The sequence below is a fragment of the Wolffia australiana genome, chromosome 1 (genome assembly GCF_029677425.1).
Source record: "Wolffia australiana isolate 7733 chromosome 1, ASM2967742v1".
Lineage (NCBI taxonomy): Eukaryota > Viridiplantae > Streptophyta > Magnoliopsida > Alismatales > Araceae > Wolffia > Wolffia australiana.
This window is the reverse complement of record NC_135835.1, coordinates 6,638,155-6,664,747: the sequence shown is the minus strand read 5'-3', so window position 1 is coordinate 6,664,747 and position 26,593 is coordinate 6,638,155. Positions and strand designations below refer to the sequence as shown.

At 40.2% G+C, this 26,593-nt stretch overlaps 2 protein-coding genes across 2 annotated transcripts; one reads left to right on the top strand and one right to left on the bottom strand.

Annotated features, from left to right (window-relative positions):
* Positions 1-5,776: 5,776 nt before the first annotated feature.
* LOC144703681 (uncharacterized) lies at positions 5,777-7,874 on the top strand. The gene is made up of 4 exons (XM_078575914.1): positions 5,777-6,067; positions 6,132-6,192; positions 6,301-6,445; positions 7,459-7,874. The coding sequence occupies exons 1-4, from the start codon at positions 5,875-5,877 to the stop codon at positions 7,711-7,713; spliced, it is 654 nt and encodes a 217-aa protein (XP_078432040.1). The 5' UTR covers positions 5,777-5,874; the 3' UTR covers positions 7,714-7,874.
* Positions 7,875-13,000: 5,126 nt separating this feature from the next.
* On the bottom strand, positions 13,001-14,184 carry LOC144700769 (uncharacterized). Its single transcript, XM_078572673.1, has 2 exons — positions 13,863-14,184; positions 13,001-13,815 (listed from the first exon to the last, which is right to left on the bottom strand). Exons 1-2 carry the CDS (start codon positions 14,182-14,184, stop codon positions 13,001-13,003), a joined length of 1,137 nt encoding a protein of 378 aa, XP_078428799.1.
* Positions 14,185-26,593: the final 12,409 nt, after the last annotated feature.

The window sequence follows — 26,593 nt, the reverse complement described above, 5'->3', positions numbered from 1 at the left end:
GTTTATGTGAATTAAATACTCAAGTATTTTCTCATCAAATTCAAGAGATGGAGAATGTGTCAATGAAATATGAAGGCTGATGTGCCTTGATGTATGTGGCTACATACTCTTATATGCATATACCCATATAAATTAACATGTAGCAGTCACAATATTTCCTTGTTATATTCTCCATTTCTAAAACAGGAGATTTCGATACTTTACTTATAAGGCCTGATTAATGTCTAGTGTTTGATTCGAAATCAAATGCACTGAGTAAGAATCTTATGCATCTGGGTAATATTCCATTTGAAGTGTTCTCAAACTCATTAAGAGAGCCTAATTTACATATTTCTTGATATGCTTAGGAGTAATATAAACTTGGACGGAATAAGGAACATCTATGGATCTTTCTTGACTACTGATGTCAAAGCATTTGGATTTTTCTCAAATAAATGGAAAAGTGATGTTCATTATAGTAAAAAGATATCTAATTCTCTTCAAGAAATAGAAGTGATGATATTTATTATATTAGGAACATAATAAAATTATTATGATAACATATATACTCAGAGAAGCTTGAGTTTATTTTCCATACCATTTATTATGACAATCGTTGCTATATTTGCAAGCTTTAACTTCATCTTGCCTCTTCTCAACTTTCCTCCACTTCTCAGGAATAAAAAAATATCCATTCTAAAACTCATTCTAAGCTAACTAAGTAAGGTTCTAATTATAGTTTCTCCGCTAGTGGCATTTTCTACCATAGCAAAAGTACTCGCTGTCACTGGTATCTTTGTTTAGTTTAGCTATTTTAATATGCTTTGTCCTCTTGTCTTTCTCAAGGACACTGGCCACCACCACGTTAGTCACCTAGCATTATTAAGTAAGTTAAGTAATTCAATCAAAATGACCTGCTTCTTTTTAATGGTAAAATTAAAAATGAAATATTATTGTGTTGGGGAAATTTTTGAATATCAAGGGTTAGTGCTTATGTCATGGATAATTCTTCTCCTAGCATACTCCGCATTGTAATCCATTAAATTATCTTCAGCACATTATCATATACTTAAGATGCCTTAATCTTGTGAACCTTGCACACAATTTTCAATATCTTACATCATTGATCCTTATTCCACTTGTCAAACGGCTCCATTATATGACATCTCATGGCATCTAGCTATGCCTTGATATTAGCTTAATAGATTATAGCTCATTGAGGATGTGAAACGTTGAACCATGAAAAAAGGAACCATTATCTGATAACACTCTTTTCATGTTTGTTTAGTCACGTCGAATGCCAGCTCAACATGCACATAGGTTTTTTTTATACTTTAAGACTGTTTATTTAGTTCTTGAGACAATCATATGGTTTGGAGTACTGAAGGATCAACATCAAAGGTCCCATATGGTGGGTTACTCGACGACATATTCATTTTAAGAGATAGGAGCATTAGTACTTAAGGTAGTCTAGAAGATATTATATTCATTAATACCAAGATCACATTCAAAGCAATCATTCAACACAAATCTCAAATGCATTTGAAGGGAGAAGTCAACATTCTCCAAGTAGATATTAGATTCTGATGCCAGACGTCGTCGGTGATGTCGCCTGACCGGAAAATCCTTAGGGATGTGTAACTACATGATGTCGTATCCTAGGCAGGTGTATGTGCATGCCCTGACTCGTGGGGTTTTGCCAAGCTCCAAGCTTCGGTGGGGCAATCGGTGATAATAACAGTGACCTTGTGACCCTCGTTGGAGCGACGTCGGCTACTACAACGTCAAGCAAAATAACTCCGTTGGCGCTCACACGTGACGGACAGGCTTGACCGTACCTAGGAAATCACTCAATTCACAGTTTTATCATTATGACCTCTCACCTATGTCAAACCCGAGCGTTGTGGACTGCAGAAAAAAATATACTGTAAAAGGTAATATAACTGGAGGGCACAGGAATGACGTACCTCATCGGCGGCATCGCCCGTCGTCAATATATTAGTCGGTGTAGCAGCTAGTATGGGCAGGAAGGGAGGTTGCGTGTTGGAGGTGGCATGGAGTTACTTGACAGGCGGCAATGGTGCATCACTGGAGCGGGACATTGAGGATTGGAGGCGGCGAGGGGAACGATGGCGGCTTGCGGTGTAGTTGTCGAGACTAGACGAACGCAGGCTGAGTAGGAGGCATTGTCAGTGGCAAGAGGCGGCATGTGCACACTGCTTACTGTAGGGTATTCGCGGAGATTGTAGTGTGGCGATCGCGCGGATGGCCTATCGCACTGTAGTGTGGTAACTCCACATGGCTAGGCGGGTCAGGAACTCAGAACAGACATATGGGACCGATGACTTGCAAAGGGTAATCACGACGAACTCCTGGCTGTAGTCAAGGGTACAGGCCGGCGCGGCATGCGAGGTGCTGGCGGCAAGACCCTGCACGGTTGATAAGCCAAATATAGGGGTGAATTTTACGATATTTTAAAATTCAATAAAGATCATAAGTAGAGGCAAGACCCTGGCGGCAAGACCCCTTGTGGTTGTTAAGTTTAGCTTATGCAACAAATTTTATAATACTTTCGCTTAAGATTTATAATCATAAGTAGAGGCATCATCCAAGGGAAGCTTGTAAGGAATCCAATTGATGATCTGCTTGAATAATTTGATTCTAACTAGAGTAAGTTTAATATTCAATAAAGATCAAGCCACCCTAATTTGAGGAGGAATTTATAAAGGGAGGTAGAAGAGATGAGAGGAATAGAAGAAATAGAGAGCTCTAGATTGAATTCTTTGATCCAATGAAAAGGATCAAAGGAATCAAGTAGAGGAATTAAGAAGAAAATTTGATTTTAATTGTTTTGGGGGAATTACATATCCAAATTTGATAACTATTAGATCATAAAGGCCAGTTTAATATCTCCTAGAAATGAAACTTTTTTATGTTTTTTTCTTAATGTTCAAATGGAATAGCTAGATCAATTTCATGATTTATCCTCTAAATCCTAGAATGGACTTGTACATTATGCTCAAGCCAAGCGATTTACAAATGCAGACCGAGATCAAGAAGAACAATCAGAAATTTTACTAACACATAATCCAAATCACACTAAAAATCAAACACAATGAAATAGAAAGCACCTAATAGAGTTGATCCAGGATGAAGCTCCTCTCTGTCTTGTAGCTGTGATAGAGCCGCCTCCAGAATCACCCCTTCCTCTCAAAATTGGGCTTTTATACTTAGGTTACATGGTAAAAATTACCATTTTATTCCCATTCAGTAATTAATTTTTTCTATCAGTGTACAATACAGATAGAAAAAAGGCATACAGATAGAAAGAGGGGATCAAGATGAGAAAATCCATACAAAAACCATCTCAATTGGATTTTAGGATCAAAAGTTATTAATAAATGAAAATCGACCAATCAAAGCCGTTGGTTTGATTCCCATTTACATAATTTAATTTAATTCATACACGCAATGTCGCGTCGTTCCCTGATTGGCCGACTCAATTTCATAGTGCCACGTACCCCTTGTCCAGGAATGTTAAAAATTGGGTCCAATTTCGTAGTGCCACGTACCCCTTGTTCAGGAATAAAAAATAAAGAAAAAATAATAAAAAACAACATGATACATAGTGATTTGCACGTACATGTACGCTCTTTATAATTTAAACCACTCAAAAGATGTAGCATCACCTCTTGTGCATGCACTTTGCATGCATAGCCGGAAGGTGAGCTTACCTCCCGGAGAGAGAATGTCCTGGAATTTTACAAAAGAGTCCCTAATTAAATACACATGTGCAAAACGCTGCCGCCAAATCATATGCGATATTCTCAGCAATCTCTTGGGCAAAAAGATAATCCTTCCTCACAAGTTGTGCTGTAGGAGCAAGAACATTCCTGTTTAGATCACCATATGCCCCAAGAGTGGAGGCCATATTTATAATTATAGTGCTAAACATTGTCTTAAAATTCGATTTGAGAATGCCATGAAGCTGAAAGGTTTGCCTTCTGGTAAGACGAAGTGTGCCACTTCCAAACTCATCAGCCAGGTCATCCATGACCAGATAGAGCCTCTTCTCTTTGCTCTCTATCCTCCATTTTTTACTGAAAACATTAAATAAAAATCCTGATTAATTGCAGTCAAACCACACATTTATTTTAATCACTTACAATTACGACCAAGAGCTTTAAGGGCATAATCACAGAAATAATTTAAGAAAAACCCCTTTGACATTAGAAATTGCTTTAAAACTCATATTTCCATATAGATATATCCTTTTGTTATTTAAAAATCCATTTCTTCTTTGAATAAATTCCCAAAAAATCCAATAAAATCCTAGAAATTCTAGAAAATTCAGTAATTCGTAACCACATTAATTAACACCAAAATTAAGTTTTAAACCTACCATTTTAATTCAAAAAAAATTATTCCAAGCTTAAATATATTCCAGAAAATTCATAAAATTAAGAGAAAATTACGGAAAAATCATAACTCACTTGGAAACATTAATTAACACGTAATATATGATAACACCCCCCCATTTTAAACTCTTTAAGTGCATAAATGTAAGCTAATGGCTTGAAATAAATACCAAATTTTGGGTTTTATCAACGGTCAACCAGCAGATCGCGTTGGCCGCACAGGCGTTCGACGAACGCAGCACGGGGCAGTCAGCAGACCCAAGGCGAGTGGAGGCAGCGCATGCTGCGACGTCAATTCTTGTTACAGCTAGTGGTGCAAGCGATCCCGGGCAGTGTGAAGCTGCTGCCGGCGGCGCCAGGCACTACGAACGGTGTTGATTGCTGCGGGTGGTACACGCTGGGCCGTAGGCGATGGGGCAGCCATGGGCGGTGCAAGGCTGGACGAGGTGCAACGCCGGACCGTGGGCGGTGCTGGGGGCTGCGGGCAGTGCAAGGTCAGACTGAGGGCGGTGCAAGGCCAGACTAGATATCCCTCGACACTATTAATGACTGACATAAGCTGACATAAATAATAGCTGTGGAATGAAACAATGAACTCCATCAGTCTGAATGATCAATATTTTCAAAATACTACTTTTCATGGACGAATCACCCCTTCATAGCTATTTTTACATTAAAAAATCATCAAAATTATTGAAAATTTTCTTTTAAAAGGGAAATTAAAGGAAGATGAGGAGTTTCCCCTATCCATTCAATCCCCCTCTCTCATATGGTACTGACATCCATTAATGTCTCTCATTCTATCAAGTTTCGTTACAATTACTTACATCCATTATTTTGAGGTACGTCAAAGATAAATGGAATTTATGATCAGTCAAGACATACAATTACCGCCCATGCCCCCTCTTCCTACATAGCATGTTCATTGAAATCAAATTTTTAGAAATTCCATAAGATTCTAAAAATAATATTTTGGAATACAAAAATAGTGATTTGAAAATTTTGATCATTCACATTGATGTAGTTCATTTTATCATCCCAAAAATATCATTTATGTGAATATTCATATTCCTCATCCTTAAAAATTGTCATTCGGAGAAGTACAATGATCTAAATGCCATGGACCATATCTTCCAACTAAATCAACATTATAACTTTTGAGAAATAAACTTCCAACCTGTTTAATCATTCTGGTTTAACTGCCTAATGAAGTCATATTCACCCATATGCCTGGAGATTTCAGAACATCAAATTTCAGAATAAAAAAAGAATAAAAGGGTATGCAGCAGTTCCGTTCCGTCCCGTCTTGTGTCGGCCGGTCTATTTCAGTCATCCGTCATCCATCATCGAAGCTGACCACCACCTCGGCCCCTCCGCCCAAAACTGCTACTCCCTCACTTCAGGGCTTTCTCTCTCTATCGTTCTCTTTGTGTATCTGGGTCGTTCTCTCTCTTCTTCCTCTCTCTAGCGAGCTCGCATGGAGGGCATGGCGGTTTCCAAGTCTATGCTCGTGGGCTCTGCTCCATATTCGGGCGCTTCTCTCGTCGCCGCTCGATCTTCGCGGCTCGCCTTATCCACTTCGAAGTTTCCTCCTTCGAAATCGTGCAGATTTGCGGTTCGTTGCGCGGCGGACGTCGCGGCGCCCTCTGATGCCGTCCCCATCGAAAAGCGTAAGATTTGCTCGAGTTGCTGTTGTTTTTATCATCTCCGATTCTTTCTAACGATTCTTTTCAGGGTTCGAGGCGTTCCCAACGGTGATGGATATCAATCAGATTCGGGAAATTTTGCCCCATCGGTGAGGCGTTGCTCGGATTTCTATTCCTTGTTGGAGAATTCTGTTTGTTCTTTCTTAAGTTCGGAGCTTTCTGATAAGATTTATTCTTTCTTTGGACTTTGTTTCCAGTTTTCCATTTTTACTGGTCGATAGAGTGATCGAGTATAAGGCTGGCGTCTCCGCGGTGGGTATCAAGAACGTGACGATCAACGATAACTTCTTTCCTGGACATTTCCCCGAGCGCCCGATCATGCCTGGTGTTCTCATGGTTGAGGTAACTATCAATAAGGCTAGCGTAAGATTTGATTTTTTTCTGTTTTTTTCTGTTTCTTTCAGATTTTCTAAGATCAAGTTTTTTGTTAATGGGAACTCATTGATGCCTATGGGCGGGGAATCGATGTGATTAGAGTTCAATTTGGCTTATCGGGATGATTATAGTTGATTTGATGATTACCGTAAACTGATGATGATTGACAGATTGAGTGACTAGCTTCCCTGCTTTCCTTCTCAAATTTGATGACCCCAGCAGCATTTCCTTGCTAATATGTGTTTTATCGAGTACAAATTCCACGCTACTCAGACAGACCTTGGGAAGACAATAATCATTTTTACGTGGCCTTCCTGAAGAAAAATCAGGTCTACAGATGTCATTAAAGCCCAGCAGTCCGGCTGGGCATCATCTTTACACACAGTCTCTCTCTCTCTCTCATATATATATATTTATCCAGATTGTATTCCTTTATACCGTATACTTTATCTCTCTCTACCGTCCAGATAGTATACCTTTACACTTCAACTTATTTTTGGGGTTAATGCATATGCTTAATATCGTCAAAAAGAGGTAAAACCCTTTTGCAAGTATGTTGACAGAAATATGATACCAAAATGGAAAGAAGTCGAATTCTCTCTCTCTCTCTCTCTCTATATATATATATATATATATATATGGAATTAACTTTGGTTTTTTTGGTGCTGATTTCAGGCTCTCTCTGAGTCTTACAATTTTTTTTTGGAGGAAAAAGAAATATCACCTGTTTTTTTTAACAATAAAGAAATATCACCTGTAATCAGTGATCAACTCGATATTATTGAAACATAAACTAGAATTACAAGGACTAAACTGGTTCCCTGCCAACCATTCACAACCTTCTAAACCAGCAGGAAACAAAACCCTCCACTTCGTAAATGACGCCATCGAAGTCTTCCTCCCCTTGAAAACGTTCTCATTTCAATGCATCCAGATGATCCATCATGAGGAGCCATCTTAATTTCAATTTTTTTGGGCAGGCAATGGCGCAGGTAGGAGGACTGGTGATGCTGCAACCAGAGGTGGGGGGCTCAAGGGAAAACTTCTTCTTTGCTGGGATTGACAAGGTGAGGTTCAGGAAGCCAGTCATCGCAGGGGACACGCTGGTCATGAGGATGACCCTGATCAAGCTGCAGAAGCGATTTGGCATTGCCAAAATGGAGGGCAAAGCCTACGTTGGTGGTGAGGTCGTCTGCGAAGGAGAATTCCTCATGGCCACGGGCACCAGCGAATAATCATTTCTTTCTCTCTCCTTTCCTCTCTCTCAACCTTCTGGCCATGTAGGTCTGATGGGAGGAATTTCTAAAGAACACTCTGGGAACTGATGATGGGAATAATTTCCCTGAGTAGAACAGTTTTTTTTGGAATATTATATGAGGCTCTGCAATTTGTTCTATTTTTTGCAGAAAAACCTTTATCCAAAGAATATTATCATCACTCAGGGTTGAGATTAATGATTGGATGTCATCCATTAGATGTGACTGAGGTCGATGAGATTGATAATCAAATATTTATTCTTCGCAATATCATGTTGCTGTCAGAAGCAGAACCCTGTATTTCTTCCAGAGAATCTCTACGGACTTTGACCTGTCTTTTAAGCTGTAATGATAGGAAGAACTTAAAGTAAATCCTGAAAACATTGTAAGTTATTCCTAGTACTTGTACTTAAAAACTCATTTTCTTGGCGAATGTGATGAAAAAAATCTGAAATCTCTAACGAGTCAGATGGAACAAAAGTGAAACTAAAATGCAAACAATTTGATTATTAATGTATTAAAACTGCAATGGAAAACTTGGAGGAGTAACATATGTTCCAAGAGATTGATTGTTTGCAACCGTATGATATAGCACCATAGTATTCAGGAGGGGGTTCGAAGAAGATGTGTATTACATACTAAGTGATATAAGATAATGTATGGGCCTTACATCCACGCAAGGCTTCAATCTTCCCATTGACTTTTAATTGTTGAACTTTTGGTCAAGTATGACAACACTATAGTCAAATAGTTTTACAAAAGTTTAAGGTCCACTTCATCTATATTACGGCTTTATGAGAAATCGCTTTACCTATAAGTTACAGGGAAAGAAATATTGTTTTCTTAACCTGATAAGAAAAACCTATCAATTTCATGCTCCTCCATTTTGGCACACTTTTCTCTGTAGGCAAATTTTCCTCAAATGTTGCATGATTAAAAATAGAGAAAAAACATTTTGTTTCATGAATATCAAACAGGCGGCTATCGTTAGTGATAAGCTCAAAAAATACGTGGTTAATGTTGTTATTTAAGGGCTTTCGAAGTTAACTAATAAAATTTATTGTATCCCTTTGTGCTTGAGTAATAGGTCAAATCCTAGGGAGGTGGTGGCGATATTCAATTTTGATCGCATTAGGGTAGAGAAATCAAAATTTAGATGATATTCAACTTTACGTAAGAGATAGTAAAGGCTTGTAAATTGCAAGTTAAATTCCAACCTTTACAAATTCAAATGCACCCAATTAACTCTAGGTTATTTATCAACAGAGACTTAAAATCACTTAATTTTTATCTTTTATCAATCACTAGAATCAGATTTATAATTACTTAGCACTTCTTTGTAAGCTTTGCTAAGTAATCACCTAACTTGAATTGACTATATGTTGAATGAATTTTTTTGAATTTTGAAAAATTATTAACTAATCACTAACTTGTTTTTTTTTTAAAATGAAATCTACATTAGAGGTAGACAATTGACACTGAATTTTATTTGAATAGAAAACTTAGTTGGATTGAATAATGTTTTTCGATTTAAGAATGGATTGAAATTTGATGGCGCACGCCATCGAATATCGTCGACGACGTCGTCTGCGTCGCCAACACCATCATCGAAGATCGGTGAAGAGATGCTCGAATTGTCGCATTATGTTTTCTTTGTCTTTCTCATGTTTCGTGTTTTCTGTCGCGTCATTGTGTTCTCGTCGCATTCGCGTCTCGTCCCGTACGTCCTTCATCGGCGTCACGGGGAGGGGTACCTAGTCTTCGCCTTCCCCCCTTGTTCTCTTTTTATGATTTTCTTTCCTTTATTTTGTAATGGGGGGAGCCCATATGTATAAGGGCTCCCCTAATGGACCTTCCTCCCCCCCTTTTTGTTGACCCACTTAAGGGCCCATCCCTTTCCCCCTTTATAACGGAAGAGGGGAGCGCGCACTAATCCTTAGACCAGGAAATTAACGAAGAGAAGTTTTGTGTTATTTTTCTTGGTCTCACATCCCCTTGAGAGAAAGGAAGATCTAGAGGGGAGGAGAGGGAGGGAAAACAGCGATTTGGGAGAGCTGTCACTTCAGCCCCGCCAGCAAGCTATTACTTCCCTAGCCCTGCGACCAGTCATGACCGGCCTCACGGGCATCGCTGACTGCTCTCGCTGAGATCTGCGGTCGTGGGACTGCACTCACCGCGCGGGCGTCGTGAGTTGACCAGGGTCAACGCAAAGTGATGGCACCCACTACGTGGGTTCCCAGAGATACCTGTGAGCGGCCTGATAGCCACCGTGCGGTGTCTCATCCTGAGCCGACGACTATATCTCCCTCCCAGCACTGTTTCATCGCGACAACGCCGACCAAGGACTCCTGCCTGTCTGTGTCAGAAACTCGCCGGAGAAACGACGCAGTTAGACGTCGCTTGCGAGATCACCACCGAACACTAGTGACTCAAGAAGGAGGACCTTCGTTTAAACTCAGAAAAAAGCTCCTTTAAAAAGGAACCTATTACATCTCTTAAACAGGGAAACTACAGGGGAAGGAAAACAACTAACTATCACCACGATCGGCCAGTGTTGAGCGGCGCGGAGAAATTTCCGCATCACCGCACAACGTGCCCATGATGCGGTTACGTGGCCACGAACCCACGTGCAAGGCTCACATTGACAATCTCCTCCTGAGCTTTGCTGTGCCCACCCTGGACATCAACGAGGCCAATCTTGGCGCGAAACTCATGGAACTTGCCTTTTCCGAGTGGCTTCGTCAAAATGTCACTTAACTGTTCTTCACTCTTGATGAACTCCACGCTGATCTGTCCCTTCTCTGACGATTCCCGGACAAGATGATACTTTACTTCAATGTGTTTGCTGCGTCCATGGAGAACCGGATTCTTGATCAGTGCAATGGCAGACGTGTTGTCCACCCTCAACATTGGTACACTTGGTGTTGAGCCCTGTATTTCAGCTAGCATCCGGGCAAGCCACAAACCTTGGCAGACGGCATTGGCAGCCGCAATGTACTCTGCCTCACAACTAGATTGAGCCACCACTTTCTGCTTCATCGATTGCCAAGTAATTGGGTTGCTGGCCAAGAATAAAATGACTCCAGTTGTGCTCTTTCGAGAATCAACATCACCAGCGAAGTCACAATTGCTGAACCTTGTCAGTTGGAACTCCTCCTTCTTTCTTTCGAACTTGAGACCCCAGCTCTTGGTTCCAGATACATAGCAGAGAATTTGCTTCACAGCGGCCAGGTGATCATTTCGTGGCTCCTCCAGAAAGTGACTAACATATCCAACAGCGAAAGTAAGATCTGGACGAGTATTGACCAGATACCTGAGACTCCCCACGATGCTTCTGTACGTTGTTGCATCAACCAACAGTTCCTCGCTTCTCTTGCTCAGCTTCAGACGTGTTGCCATTGGTATTTGACAAGGATTACACCCTGTCATGCCGCTCCTCTCCAGAATCTTTGCGGCGTAGGCTCTTTGGCTGATCAAGATGCCCCCCGCGCTCTGCTTCACTTCAATGCCGAGGTAGTAGCGAAGCAGGCCGAGGGCGCTCATATGGAATGCGTCAGCCATTTCCTTCTTGAACTTCCTGATGTCATCGCAGTTGGCGTCGGTGATGACTAGGTGGTCGACATACACTCCCACCACCAACTGCGCATTCCCTTTCCGCTTGGTGTAGATGGCGTGCTCCAAGAGACTCCTCCTGAATCCAAACGACGTTAGCGTGTTGTCCAACTTCGCGTTCCAGGCCCTTGGCGCTTGATGCAAGCCGTAGAGCGCCTTCTTCAGCTTGAACACCTTGTGTTCATTGTCGGCGAGAATAAAACCAGCGGGCTGCTCCACGTACACCTCCTCCTGGAGATCTCCATTCAAGAATGCCGACTTCACGTCCATGTGATGCACCTCTCACCCCTCGTGTGCCGCGAGAGCGATGAGAAGGCGCACCGTGTCCAGCCGTGCCACAGGTGCGAACACCTCGTCGTACTCAATCCCCTGGCGCTGCGCGTAGCCCTTTACCACCAGGCGGGCTTTGTACTTCACCACGACTCTGCTTTCATCCTGCTTCACCTTGTACACCCACTTCAACCCAATCGCTCGATGACCGTGCGGGAGGTCGACCAGGGACCAGGTGCGGTTCTCTTCGATCGACACCATCTCCTCCTCCATAGCCTTCTTCCAGCTCGGGTGGCGTTCTGCTTCAGCAAAGGAAACCGGTTCATCAGAACTTATAGCGTGCAGCTCCTCTGCAATTAATGCCCGTGATGCGAGCCCACGCGGCGAGGCCAGCCCGATGATCTCGTTGATCTTGCGGAAGCAGAGTGGTGCATCATCACCGTGATCAGCATCCAGGTTATCGACGCGAACACTGGGTGGAGTGGCGAACTCCACCTCCTCTCCTCCATCTCCGATCGGTGCTGCTCCCCTTCTGGAGTGCCCGGACGGTGGAGACATTTGCTCAAGTCCCGGCGCATCATCCTCCGTAGGCATCTGATTCCCGATGGTATACTCCACCATGAAACCGTTGCCCTCATCGACTTGTTCTGCGCTGTTGCACCAGTTCCACTGGGCTTTTTCGTCGAAGACCAAGTCCCGTGTCGCATGGACACGCTTCGTGGTGGGATCATAAACATGATAGGCTTTTGATCCACGCTCGTAGCCTATGAAGATCATCTTGCGGCCACGGTTCTCTAGCTTCTTGAGATGTGGCATCGTGTTCCGAACGTAGGCGATGCAACCGAACACCCTCAGATGGTGCACCGCTGGCTTCTTCCCGTGCCACGCCTTGAATGGCATCATACCATCCACGCTCTTCGTTGGGCACCGGTTCACGATGTATACAGCAGTTGCCACTGCCTCACCCCACAGCCAGCCCGGCAGCCCCTTCGCCTTGAGCATGCTCCTCGCGGCTGCTACCACCGTACCATTTTTGCGCTCGACGACGCCATTCTACTGCGGGCTGTATGGCGCTGTGTGTTGATGATGAATACCTTCTCCCGTGCAGTACTCCGCGAACTCATGTGAGGTGAATTTGCCACCCCGATCGGTACGGAGCGCTCCCATCTTCAGTCCGGACTCGCCTTCCGCCCGAACCTTGATCTCCTTGATGGTTGTTGCAGCACGGTCCTTCGAAGGCAGCATGGTCACCCACATGTACCGGCTTCAATCATCCACGAGTAGCAAGAAATACTTGCTGTCGTTTGGCGTCTCAAGGGAAAGTGGACCACACAGGTCGCTGTGTACCAGCTCCAGAATGCGCCGCGCCCGGTACTCACCCTGCTCAAGAAACGACGACCACTTTTGTTTGCCGGCGAGATGCCTCACACAGCTGGTCCACCCGACTAACTTCTGGCAATCCACGCACCAGCTCCTCCTGAGCCATCTTTCTCAGTGCGACTATGTTAACATGGCCAAAGCGCGCGTGCCATCTCCAGGTTTCCTCGTCAACTTCGCCGCCAAGGATGTACAGCCGGTTCTCTCTGCGCATCACCTTTGCTAGGAGCTGTCCTCCTGGTTCATGGATCTTCATTGCCCCCTTCTCGATGTCGACTCGGTACCCGGCCTCATCAAGTTGGCCGACGCTGATGATGTTCATCGTCAATCGGGGAATGAAATACACCCCCCTGAAAGACCCGTGCTCGCCATTCTTGCACTGGAACATGATTGTCCCTCGACCTTCGATCTGTGCCACCGAGTCGTCGCCAAACCGTACCGACCCGAGCACCGCCACTTCCAGCTCGGTGAAGGCCATATGGGAACCCGACATGTGGTTCGTGGAACCCGTGTCCAAGACCCACGTTTCTTCATCACGCTTTTCCTCGTCTCCAAGGTGGGCGAACACCTTCTCTTCCCACAACTGGATCTGGGTCGGGGCGTCTGGCCTCTTCTCTTCTATCTTCGGACTCGCAGTAGAGCTTCGTGGAGTGGAGGTTGGTGCCGGCGACGTCAATATGACTGGCGTTGACTCCACAAAAAACAGCGAAGCCCCCTCCTCTTCTTGGACGACGTGGGCCTGCTCATTCTTGGACTTTGAGCGGCACTCACGAGCCCAATGGCCCAACTTCCCGCATTTTCTGCACTCATCGTTGGACCGGCCTGAGTTGCCCGACGAGCCGCCTAACGATGGCCGGGTCCGCACCCACGTCTGCCACGGCGTGCTGCATTGCTGCTGCCTCCGCCACCAGGTTTGTTTTCAGCATCACGCTTCTTCCGCCGCGCATCCCACTCCTCCTCAGTCAGGTACAGCTTGCCCTCGTGGTGCATTGCCGACGGCGTCTCCTCGAAGGCATCCTCTACCGCCTTAAGCCGACCCGTCAGATCAGCGATAGTGAGCGTTGATACATCGAGCAACATCGTGATCGCGACCACGATCTGCCTGAAACATTGGGGGACACTGCGAATTATTTTCTCCACTCCCTGCGTCTCTTCAAGTTTGTCGCCGAGAGTGGTGAGAGTCGACGCCATGCTGTTGAGACGCAGCGCGTAGTCCTCAACAGACTCTTCCTCCTTGAACGTCGCCGAGTCGAACTACCGCCGCAAGTTCTGAGCCGACGTCTTCCTTACGCGGTCATCGCCGCTCCGCATGGTGGCGATAGCTTCCCACGCTTCCTTGGCCGTATCCTTGTCCGCAATCACCGGCCACATCTCCGGGGGCACAGCACTACAGAGCGCGTCGAGCACCTGCATGTCTTCATGGGTTTCGGTGCCCTCTTCCTCAATGGTGCTCCAGAGCAGCCATGCCTTGAGCTTTACCTTCATGAGTAGCGCCCAATCGAAGTAGTTGGTCTTGGTGAGCATTGGGAATCCGGTCCCGGTGCTCACCTCACGAATCACCCTCTGGACGATGACGTCCTTGCTTCCTGCCATCAGTGCGTATACCAATGCTCTGATACCACTTGTCAGAAACTCGCCGGTGAAACAACGCGGTTAGACGTCGCTGGCGAGATCACCACCGAACACCAGTGACTCAAAAAGGAGGGCCTCCGTTTAAACTCACAAAAAAGCTCCTTTAAAAAGGAACCTATTACATCTCTTAAATAGGAAAACAACAGGGGAAATAAAACAACTAACTATCACCACGATCGGCCAGTGTTGCGCAGCGTGGAGAAACTTCCGCATCACCGCACAACGTGCCCACGATGTGGTTACGTGGCCACGAACCCACGTGCAAGGCTCACATTGACAGTCTGCACCGATCAGGGATATCTCCTGCTGAAGCTTGGACTCCTTTCTCGCTTTTGAGGGCGCCGCTTACCCCGCCTGCGGAAGCTTGCTAAGGGTCCTCGCAGGTGCACCCACTGACTCACCCACACAATGAACGTGCTCTATTTCCACCCCCCCCTTTCTGGTTATCTTCTGGCGCCGTTTAGGCCACGCAGAGACCTATCCAGAGGTCGGAATCAAGGCTCTAGTTGGGAAGTGTAGGACTCCTCCCTGGCCACGGTGCTCAAAACCAGCTCGACAACTACTCCAACACATTGAGTCTACGAGGGTTCCCAATCCAGCGCCCTCGCTTGCAACCTGGCCGACACTACCGCCACACTGACCCCTCCCTTGATCAAGGTCGTGCGCCCCATGCTTGGTTAGTTGTCCGAGCCCGTTACCGCTGCTCACCCTCGCTCCCCTCTCCTCAACTACCCCTGCGCCCGACGCTATTTGAGCCGCTGGTGCTCTCTGGTGCCTCTCCGTTTCACCCGCTTTGAATCGCCGCCGACATCGATGAAACTCTGCATCACAAGCCACGCTGTCGAGGTACGCCGTCCTCTCCCGTCGCTCGTTTATTTACCTTTTGCAGTATATTTTCATCTCAACTCCACCGCACTTGGGCTAGGTAGGTGAGAGAGAGAAATTGAGAGAACTTCGACTTTGTGAATGTCTTACCGGTTTCGGACAAGTATGTTCGTTACGTGTGAGCCCTACGGATAGACTCCATTCAGCCATAGACGCCTTCGTCGCTCTGACGAGGTTTGTGAGGCCACCGTCGCCATCACCCAGTGACCCCCTGTCCAAGCTTGGAGCTCGACGCCTCCCTCGAGTCGGAGCTTGCACGTACGTCACGTAGGACACCAATTCATCACGTCGTAGTTACATAACCCGTTAGGGTTGCATCCGTTGGACGACGAAACCGTCGACGTTCGATACCATCATCCTTTATCAACACCAAACAGTCATATTCGGTCTCGACCGGACGACGTCCCCGTCGACGTCCGACACCAGAATTGTTATTTAGAAAATGATTACATTCCAACTGATTTATGCATGTTTTTTTATCACGAAGTGTTACTAGTTATTTATGAACCAGAAACTTTATATTCTTTTATAATTTTACATCCGAATTAATCAAGAAAATGTTGGAAAATACCTTATTGTAGAAAATCATGATTAAGATTTGCTAATTAAGGTCCTCATGGTCTTACTTCTTGTTGACTAAGGTTTTAATTCATGTCAAGATGTTTAATCATTCATTAATGAGTCAAAGAGGAATAATTAACCAAAGAAATTTAAAAATTAAAAGAATTAAAATCAGAAATTAAGAAGAAAACGTGAAATCGAATGAATCTATGAAATTGACTGAATTAAAAAAAGCTAAACGACTGTTAATTGAATGCTAACTAAGCCAATGAATGCCGGAAGTGGATTTGGAGTCAACTTGGAGGGATTCCGCGCAACGAACAACGTGCAATTCCAATAATCTTCACTTCAAATTGGGGAAGAACAACGGGATTGGATCGACAGAATTTTGGTTCAAAATGGGCTCCAATTTGCTCTAGGGGGATCTTGAGTCGGTAAGGGAGCTAGGCAATCTCTCCTTTCACTTCAAAATCAAGAATGCCCTCTAATTTCATCTAACCCCCCCCCCCCAATTTATTGCCGAAAAAATTGGAAGAACAAGTTCTTGTGATTCTGTTATTATCTTGTCTTCTTTGCTTTGTACGCAGGTGAAGCGGAGCGCCGTGATTGGTCCATGCAGCAATATGGAGCGTTGAGCTTCCTCCGTGTGGAGATGTGTATGTGTGATTCTCATGCGTGGATTTCACAGTTATCCTTTAGATCTGAAACATGATTGGTCCACACATGCCACGTATGGATTTAACTCGCTGCGTTGCATGCAGTGAGTTAAGTCGCTTCTGATTGGTCCGTGAGCCTCTTCGTGTACTTTATGCGTACTTTAACGGTCCATTAGAAATTAAACTGGTCCAGTATGGGACAGTTTCATAAAAAAATGATTTTATTTAAGAAAACAAATGAAATAAAATGTAATTTTTTTTATTAATGCATGCAAATGCTCTATTAATTTCTCAAACATGCTTTATTATTAATTTCTTTTTATTATCAGGATAGGTCAATAAGAAAACATTTAATTTATTATAACATTCACTTTAAAGACATTAAAAATGTGTTAATGGACCTAATTATTTATCAAAAGTATTATTTTAATTGATAATTAAGAAGAATCTTATTTTAACCTAAAATCATGATAACATGCATCCAAAATTAATTTTTTTATAGCGTTAAAAGCCCAAAAATATGATGAAATTAGTGCTTTAATGGATTATATTTGCATGTTATCAATTAGGGTTTTCCCTTTAAAAAATTAAACGAACTTAGAAATGAGATAGGAATCTTCCATTTTCTAGGATCCGGTTCTACCCATTTAGGTTAGAGTAAAATTCCATGTATCCCATTATATATGTTCATTAATATTTTATATTTGTATACCATTATTCAACCATACTATCAATTTTTGTGTTGAGTTGGTAGTTTTCATATGTTGATGTTTCTAGATCATACATCTATTTTACCTTTCAAATTTTAAGTTCCTCTAGTTCTCTTATGTTATTCTTCCAATCTAAAAGTTATATCTACATCTTCACTATTATAATTTTTCTCTCTGACTTTCAATCCTGTTCTTTTGGCACTACATGCTTTCCTGATTTCCTCAATAAATTTAAAGCTTCACTAAATAAGTCATGATCCACTTATGTAAATTATGCAATGGTGTTGGTTTTTATCACTTCAGAAAAGATGATAATTCATATTTATTGCTACTTTCTCAAGAACTTGCTAAAAATCATGAAAAATGACTCAGAATGCTATGATTCCTCCATCACTCCCAGAATAAAAAGAGGGGATCGTATTGGTCTTGTTCTATAGTTATGTGGCTTTAGGTGCTCCATTTTTCCATTGAGACTGAACCCAATGAACCTAAACCTGTGCTTTAAAGATAGCTAAACCAAAAAACCTAAACCCAATGAACCAAGTCAACCCATTTTTCCATTGACACTGATAAGGAACGTATGGATTCTAAAGAGGAGAGGAGCCTCGTTGGTCTGCCCAAGACCACGTGGATTTCAGGATTGATTGTAAAACCAAATGTAAAACGAAATGAATATTGGATCTCAGCTGATCATCATGCATATTTATAGGTATTTTTAAGATGTCCTCATTTACGACATTGGTGTTTCAGAAAAAGTCTTGGAATTCAGAATATTACCCATGAATTTGAATCATTAAAAAAAGTGGCTTGCAATCATAGTTCAAATATTGCACTCTTTCAATGCAATGGATATATGTTCCTTGAAAAATAATACCAATACAGAACATTTTTCCTTCAATTTATAAGATAATTGAAACTAATTTGGTTTAAATATCATAGGATAATTACTCCAATCTCACTCTTATGTTATCATCACTCGGGACTAGAACCATTACTTTCCACAAAGTTATAAGTTTTCTTTTTAGGTGAGTGCTTCAAGGAGTCATTTATTTGATATATAAAACATATAATGCAAAATGAATTTAATTCCAAATAATACATAAAATGTAAGTATTGGAGAAAAATTAATACACAAAGATTCATCTTTTAACTATCCATCAAGATTTCTTGGTGCAAACCATTGATTGAAGTCTGAAGACAAAACATAACTAGGAGGGGGGCTCTCATGGAGTGGAATGCCACCTTTATCATTATGAATTATAAGGATCTACTGGGAATTCCTTGCATTTAAGTTGTCGTCTTGTTCTCAACACCCACCCTTACCCATCAACCTACATCCCCTTTATCCCTCATCTCTCAACTATCTCTATATCCCTATCTCTTCACATATATATTATTATTATTTATCACCTTATCTCTCCCGCATATTTATCCATGTTTCATACATTTAAAAATACTTATTCTCCCCCTCTAATCACCATTTAAATTTTAATTAATTACCTAATCATCATTCCTTGTGGACACTACCATTGATCATCAATATCTAATCATATTTTTAAGACTCAAGGTTTCAGATAAATTTTGATTAACTCAATCATTAGTGATGAATCAAACCCCCAAGTTTTAATTTCATCACTTGGTGCCCTCGATTTTCATATCTGAGTTCATTATTAGGCACCCTGCCATCTAGTGAAACTGAATGATGAGAATATCCTCTAGTATTTCAAGCAGTGCTACATGAGGTAAAGACATAGACATCCAACATTCTCAAGATCATGTGGCTATGTCTATGAACAGCTTGAAGAGACTCGTCCCAGAAAACAAAATGATATGATCATAAAGTGATTTGTTTTTAATATGATCAGATTTTTTATTTCCATTGTGTGAGTCATTTTAGATTGTCAATCTATTCCACCAAAACTGCGTTATACATATGAAATTATGTCAAAAAATTAAACAATATATTTCACATGTTTTCAATCATGGGCAAGACGTAAAACCTCTCTATACTGGAGTATTATAATGGGAGTTTGATGAACCAGAAATTTGGGTTAAATATGTCATTTCAGGCTTCTGGTTTGTACAAAAATATTTATAATTTCCTTATGAGCATAGAGCGAGTAAGGGCTGAATCCACTGAGAGAAATATTGAATAGGCAAATGTTTATATTGATTTAAGGAAACAAATCAAATTTAGCAAAAGCAAACTAGCGAAAAGAAAATTAAAATAATTTTAGGAAGGTCAGAAAATATCAACCCAATGTAGCCTAATATATTCAGATTTTATAGACTAATTTTGAGAAATTTAATGACTTTATAGTAGAATAAATATTAATTAATGCAAATTATAAAATACCTTAGTCGACACTGTGGGAGTGTCGGTTGATGGTAGACTGAGATGGACAATAGTGGAGTGGAGTGGAGGAAAGAGATATTGTGCTGATTACAACACAGATGATAGCAAAAATGTGACCACAAGAAGTGGAGCCGGGGTGAATGATGATGATCTTACCACTGCTGGTGTGACAGAGATGTAGGCGGATATGTGCCAAAGAGAAGCGGAGTTTAACCTAGGAAAAAGGAAAAAGAGATAAACCAGAAAAGACGTAGATCACACTAACCTCATCGACATGTGCCAAGTGGTACTTTTTCTTCATGTGTCTTGATCTGAATGTCGATTGTTCCATCCTTTGCTCTTTAAGTACAACAATGGACCAAATGAGATTTTTCATGGGCAAATCACTCAGCTAATCATAATTTGGAAAAAAATCCAAGGGTGTCTTTTCTACAATGATTGGAGGTTCTATGTATAGATCCCAGGTGATGGATAGTAAAAGGAATTGTGGAACTACCCTCAAAATTTCAGCCCGAAAGTCCTTTTTGATCATTAGATATCATCGTTTCAATTGGGAGAGATCTAAGACATCCGATTTTCTCTCTCCTTCAATTTTCTATGTCCTTTGAAGTGTATGGTGGATTGCTAGTCTGTCACAAACTTCTAGGAGTGGAAAGTTAATTAATTCATTAAAAATATTGAAATAAATTCATTTTTTGAAGTATAAATTATTTTCTGTATGAATTTAACTTCATACAACTCCATAAAAATACTAAAAAATCCATTAAAATATAATAAACCCCCTTAAATATATAAATATATCTAAATATATATTTTCTGACTTGTGAAACTATTTATTCATGAAATTGATGTCAGAAAATTATGTTAAAATACCATAAAATAAATAAAAATTGGAGATTCATTGTAAAAGTGAAATAAATCAGTTGAAACTCTAATATCATGGATTTGTGATAATTTTAAGGAGAATAAACATATAAAGTGCAGGAAATTACAACAAAAATTGCCAAGGTATTTGTGATTATCAGAGGGAAAAGTGGGATCATAGGTAATGAATTTTTCCTATTTCAAATTACCAATAAATATAATGTTGAAAAGTAAGAATGAGCCGGATACTTAAATTAACAAGATTGTAGGGATGGTTCAATATGTTAATTTATCTGATCAAAATATTAATCTTTGAATGACCCTTAAAAATTAGTTCTAGCTTTTGATTTATATCATTTATATTACATATAACCATAACCCTTGTTATTTAGGAAACATTTTCTAGGATATTAGAAGAATTGTCTATGAAGACATGCTTTCATTTAAATAGGTGAGAATTTTATTTTTACTAGCAATGTAAATCTTTTCTCGAGTGGGAGAGATTGAGATGATTAATGATATAATCAGAGAACTTTATTTTAGTCTCCACAAAAGTATTAGCATAGCCATGCCAAACATGAAAAAATTAAGAGAAGTTACGTTTAAGAAATAGAAAACTAGATTAGGTATAGTATGACATAATATTTTTTACTAATAGTACTCACATAATTAACACACAAAAGGTGTGCATGTCAGTTCATATCATTGAATCCGTTTCTTAAAAAAGGGGCATTAGGGTGTGATACTGGCAAATACCAATTAGAAAATCAGAAGGAAACAAGAAGATGTTGGAATCAATCATGACGGGTATTCAAGAGAGAAAGACACAATATATTACCTATGCACCAGGATCTGATATAAGAATTAAATATCTCTATTAATTTATTAATTTTAAATTTTTTATTAAACATTATGCACAAAAAAGAATGTTATTAAAGTTTAATACTTTAAATATCATGCATAAAATGGTTTAATTTCATATGCATTTTGATAAAATATGCTTCAGAAAAAGACAATTAAACTGAAATAATATTTGTGAAAGATTGCTTAATCACATATATGGAGAGAACCACCATGTTATTTTTATTTGATTGAAAGAAACCAAGAACATTTTAAGTAACTCTAAGGCTTAATTAGTACAATTCTCAGGTGCTATGTTTGGAGGTAAAATGGAACGAAACAATAAGTCTAATGATAAAAAATAAGTGATACAGATATTTGTTGGGTTCTACGGGGCTTGATATGGATGAACACGAGGATTCCCTACAGCGAAAGATGAATTTCAGAATCAGAACGGCATCAACAAAACATTGAAACGAAGATCTTGTGCACGGATCCCATTCGTGATTTCTTGGATCCTCAAGTGAGACAAGCCAAGCTGCTCATGTGTGCATCCTCTAGATGTATCCTCATGGCCCATCGCAGGTTGAATCTCCTCCTTCGTCCTTGTGAACTCCATTCACCCTCTTTCATCGTCGTTATGCAGTCCCGATCACATCGAGAGTGGAGAGGAGGTGTGGAGAGAAGGGAGAAGAAGAAGAAGGCCCCTAAACAATTCTAGCCTTGGTAAATTTTGTTCAGGGCCCTCCACTATTTATATTAATTGGGTATTTTTAATAAACTTCCAAATCATAAGTATATCTTCGGACGTTATATGACCAATAGTGTGTGACCCTCCATGTCCATGTGTTAGTCTAGTAAATGACTCCATTGGTCCAATAACCTTTATTGGCCTTCCAAATTAATTATCTATATCATCGTATGGATTAATTATTGGCCTTCCAATCAATAGGTTGAGTCTCCAACACATGGGATGCCAAGCAGCATATCATGCTCTAGAATATACAAAGGAGTGTGTATCGACTCACTCGTGGAACCTGTCCGTGGTCCATTATCGTGAATGTATAATCCCTCATCTACTTGACGCTCTGAGGATGACTTAGGTTATGATCAATTGTCAAACCCTAATCATTCATCCGACTTAGTACTAATGCATTCAGAAATTATCACAGAACTCTTCTCTGATGTTTCACTACCTTGTCAAAGGACTTCGTCGCATCTCTTCCTTAAGTTGTTACCTCTTATATCAAGGAGGACGATCCCCTCTTGACCACTCAATCTTTTTCATGAACTTCCTGATGTACCCGAACTAATTTAGGGATTCATACAGATTAATTCAGTGAACTCTTTCCACTAAAGAGCACCCACTAAGTCTCCTTAGTGTCTCCACACTAATGGCTACAAAACCGGATGTACTTATTATATGGGCGAGGGTAGATAGTATTATTCTATCCAGATACTTCAATGTCCTTCTCGAGTATCCTTGGAATAGGAATATTAAGAACACATGCTTAAAGACTAGTAATTTCCATATTACAATCTCATCATAATTCACCAAGTCAGATCATGTATTCATAGACTTCATTATGAGCATCACACATGCAGTATAATGAATATGTTCTATTAATGAATATGGAACAAGATATGGATTGTGTGATTGGGTTCCAGACATATATATTCCCCTTACTATCCTCTAGATATAGGGTCACCATTAAAAAAAGGTTTTTATTTATCAAAAAAATTCACTAACTTTCAGAACTATAGTTGATAAGCCAAAAATAGGGGTGAATTTTATAAAATTGTAAACCCTTGAAGTTGTCAATTTTAGCTAATACAGTAAAATTTATAAAACCTTACTTAAGATGTATAATGATAAGTAGAGGGTATCGTCTAAGGGAAGCTAGTAATTCAATTGATGATCCACTTGAATAATTTGACCCTAATTAAAGTTAATTTGATCTTCAATGAAGATCAAATCACCCTTATTAAATGAGGAATTTAGAAAGGGAGGAAGGAGATATGAGAGGAATAGAAGAAATATGGGCTCTAAATTTAATTATTTGATCCAATTTAAAGGATCAAAGTACTCAATTAGAGGGATTCACAAGGAAATTTGATTGTGTTTTGGTTGGTTTTTAGGGTTGATAATCCATAAATAACTACACTATTAGATAGTAAAAGAGAAATTTAATCTCCTAGAAATTGAAGTTTTTTTGTAGTTTTTTTAATGCGCACTTGGAATAGCTAGGTAAATCTCTCAATCTCTCCTCCCAATCTCAGTAAGGCCATGTACATTTCGCTCAAGCCTAGCGATTTTGAAGTTCAGACCAAGATCAAGAAGAATGAAGAAGAAATTTAACTAAAACATCATCCAAAATACACCAAAAATTCAAATACAAAGAAGGAAAAATTAACAAAAGGTTGTTCCAAGCTGGAGCTCCTCTCTGTCTAGACGGCAGCTGTGACGAGCACCATCAAGAATGACCCCCTCCTCTCTGTCTACTTAGGTTAAATAGTGAAAATAACCATTTTATCCATCAGTGTATGCTGGATCTGAATTCAAACAGATAGATAGAGGAGGTCAAGACGAGCAAATCCATAAAAAAATCATCTCAATCGGACTTCAGGATCAAAAGTTGTCAATTAATGAAAATTGACCAATTGTAAACGTTGGATCAATTTCCATTTATTTAATTTAATCTATTTTATACACGCAATGTCGTATCGTTCCCTGATTGGCCGACGCATTTAAACTTTAAAAATTGGGTTAAATCTCGTGGTGCCACGTACCCCCTGTCCTGAAATAAAAAATAAAGAAAAAACAATAAAAATAAACATAATATGTAGCAATTTTCATTTAGCTGTGTGCCCTTCATACTTTGCCCCAATCAAAGAGCGCTACATCATCTTCTGTGCATGCGCTTTGTATGCACAGCACGGAAGGTGAACTTACCTCCTGGAGAAAGAATGCCCTACAATTTTGCAAAACAGCCCCTGATTAAATACACATGCACAAAAAAACGCCGCTCAAAAAATAATTATGCATATATCCTCCTTTGCTTTCTCTCTCCTTCATTTTTTCCTTAAAACCACTAAATAAATCAAGATTAATTGCATTAAAACTCTGAAACTATTTTAACTGCTTAAAACCATGACCGAGAGCTGTTTTAGGGGTATAATTACAACGCGTATTTACGAAAAGCCTCTGGAAGTTTGAAAATTACTTTAAAACTTATTTTCTCCTTATAAATATATCATTTTACTCTTTAAACATTCTTTTCTTCCTCAAATAAAATCCCAGAAAAATCCAATAAAATCCTAAAAAATCCTAGCAAATTCCACGAAATTAAATTTTCAACCTGCCATTTTCATTCAAAATAATTATTTCAAGGTTAAATAGATCCCAGAAAATTCATAAAATTACCAGAAAATTAGGGGAAAATCAGAAATCACTTGAAAACATTAATTACATGTAAATATGATAACACAACCCCATTTTAAACCATTTAAATGAATAAAATTGTGCTAACTGCTTGAAATAAAGACCAAATTTAGGGTGTTATCAATAGTTTATCAAAATTGTGTTGCATTTTTTGGTCCTGATTAAATCAATCCATGTATTTTTTATTGGAAAAAACATGGTTTCGAGTATAACCAAACCAAGGGTTGTGCTCGTAGACCAATGCATTCGTGCCCTGGACACCTGCCATGGGGGTTTTATATATGTAAGGTGGAGTGTCTAGAAGAGTTTATAGGCGTGGAGCGAGCGTAAATATTCAAATTACACATGGACCGCACTCTGAGATTGATTATGCAATGGAATATCAAATCAAAGATGGATCTGAAAACTAAAAACATAGAAAAACCAAAAATCAAATTGGCACATATCACATCCATGATTTCCTCATTCATTGAGCGAGCATATAAAGCCATCCAGATGTTTGGCCTCTACATGCATACACACCTTCTTACTAATATTGCATATTCTCTTCTTCAAAATGTGCTGCCAGAAATCTGATTTCCACTTCATCTTGTCTCACTAGGAGTACTTAGAGAAGCAGAAAAAAAGAAAAGGGAGGGCACTCAAAATGACTCACATGGATATCAAGTCAGGAAGCCTCCTCTATTTATACTATTCTATACATATTCATAAAGGTCATTGAGAAAACTTTTGTGTGTATCCATCAATGTCAAAAAATTTTGTGCAACCCTCTAGGCCCTTGTATCATTATAGTTAATAACTTCGATGTCACAATGCCCTTTCTTGGGTTGAACTTATTAATTATCTATATCAAATATAGATTAATTAGTAAATCATTTATGTATTCAAATTGATTGGTTAAGTTTCCAGTCCATGGGGTGTGAAGCTACTACACCTCGTGCCATAGAAGATATATAGGAATATGCAGAATCTCTTATTGATTCTTTACTGTCACCTATTACCATGAATGTATGATCATTCATTCACGTGAGACTCATGAATGACTTATGGTATGGCTAATATTTTGGTTGTCCTATCTAGAGATTTGATGCCATCTTGAACCCATAATCACCTTCATGGGCTTTATCCGTGATAGAACAATTTAGAATTCATGATCAGAAACTCATAGGCCATAGTCAAAACATAGGAGTCCATCCACCTAATTAATCCTAATTAATTAATGCTAGGTATTGTACCCTTCATAAATTTAACTGATCAATTCAATAAAATCTATTCCTAAAGATTACCCACCATCTGCTATTTAATGTCTCCACACAAATGGCTTTGAGATTATCCATACACATAATATGAGTGGTACTAAACAATGATACTATTTCAACATATGTCAATGTCCTTCTCCAATATCATTCAAATAGGAATACTCCGAACACATGTTTAGAGAGCAATGATGATTGTATTGCAATCATTGGCTTCCAAGCCACACATATTAACAATGTATTAAGTTGTTGAAATGTTTTCATATCTAGGATATGGGGGGCAAAATGGAGCTTGTATTAATTGATATTTAATTTTTATTTAGTTTGCAAATATATTGCAGATTTATCTTAAAATATTTTATTTCATGCTTTACACTATCAAATCAGATCATCCCTTA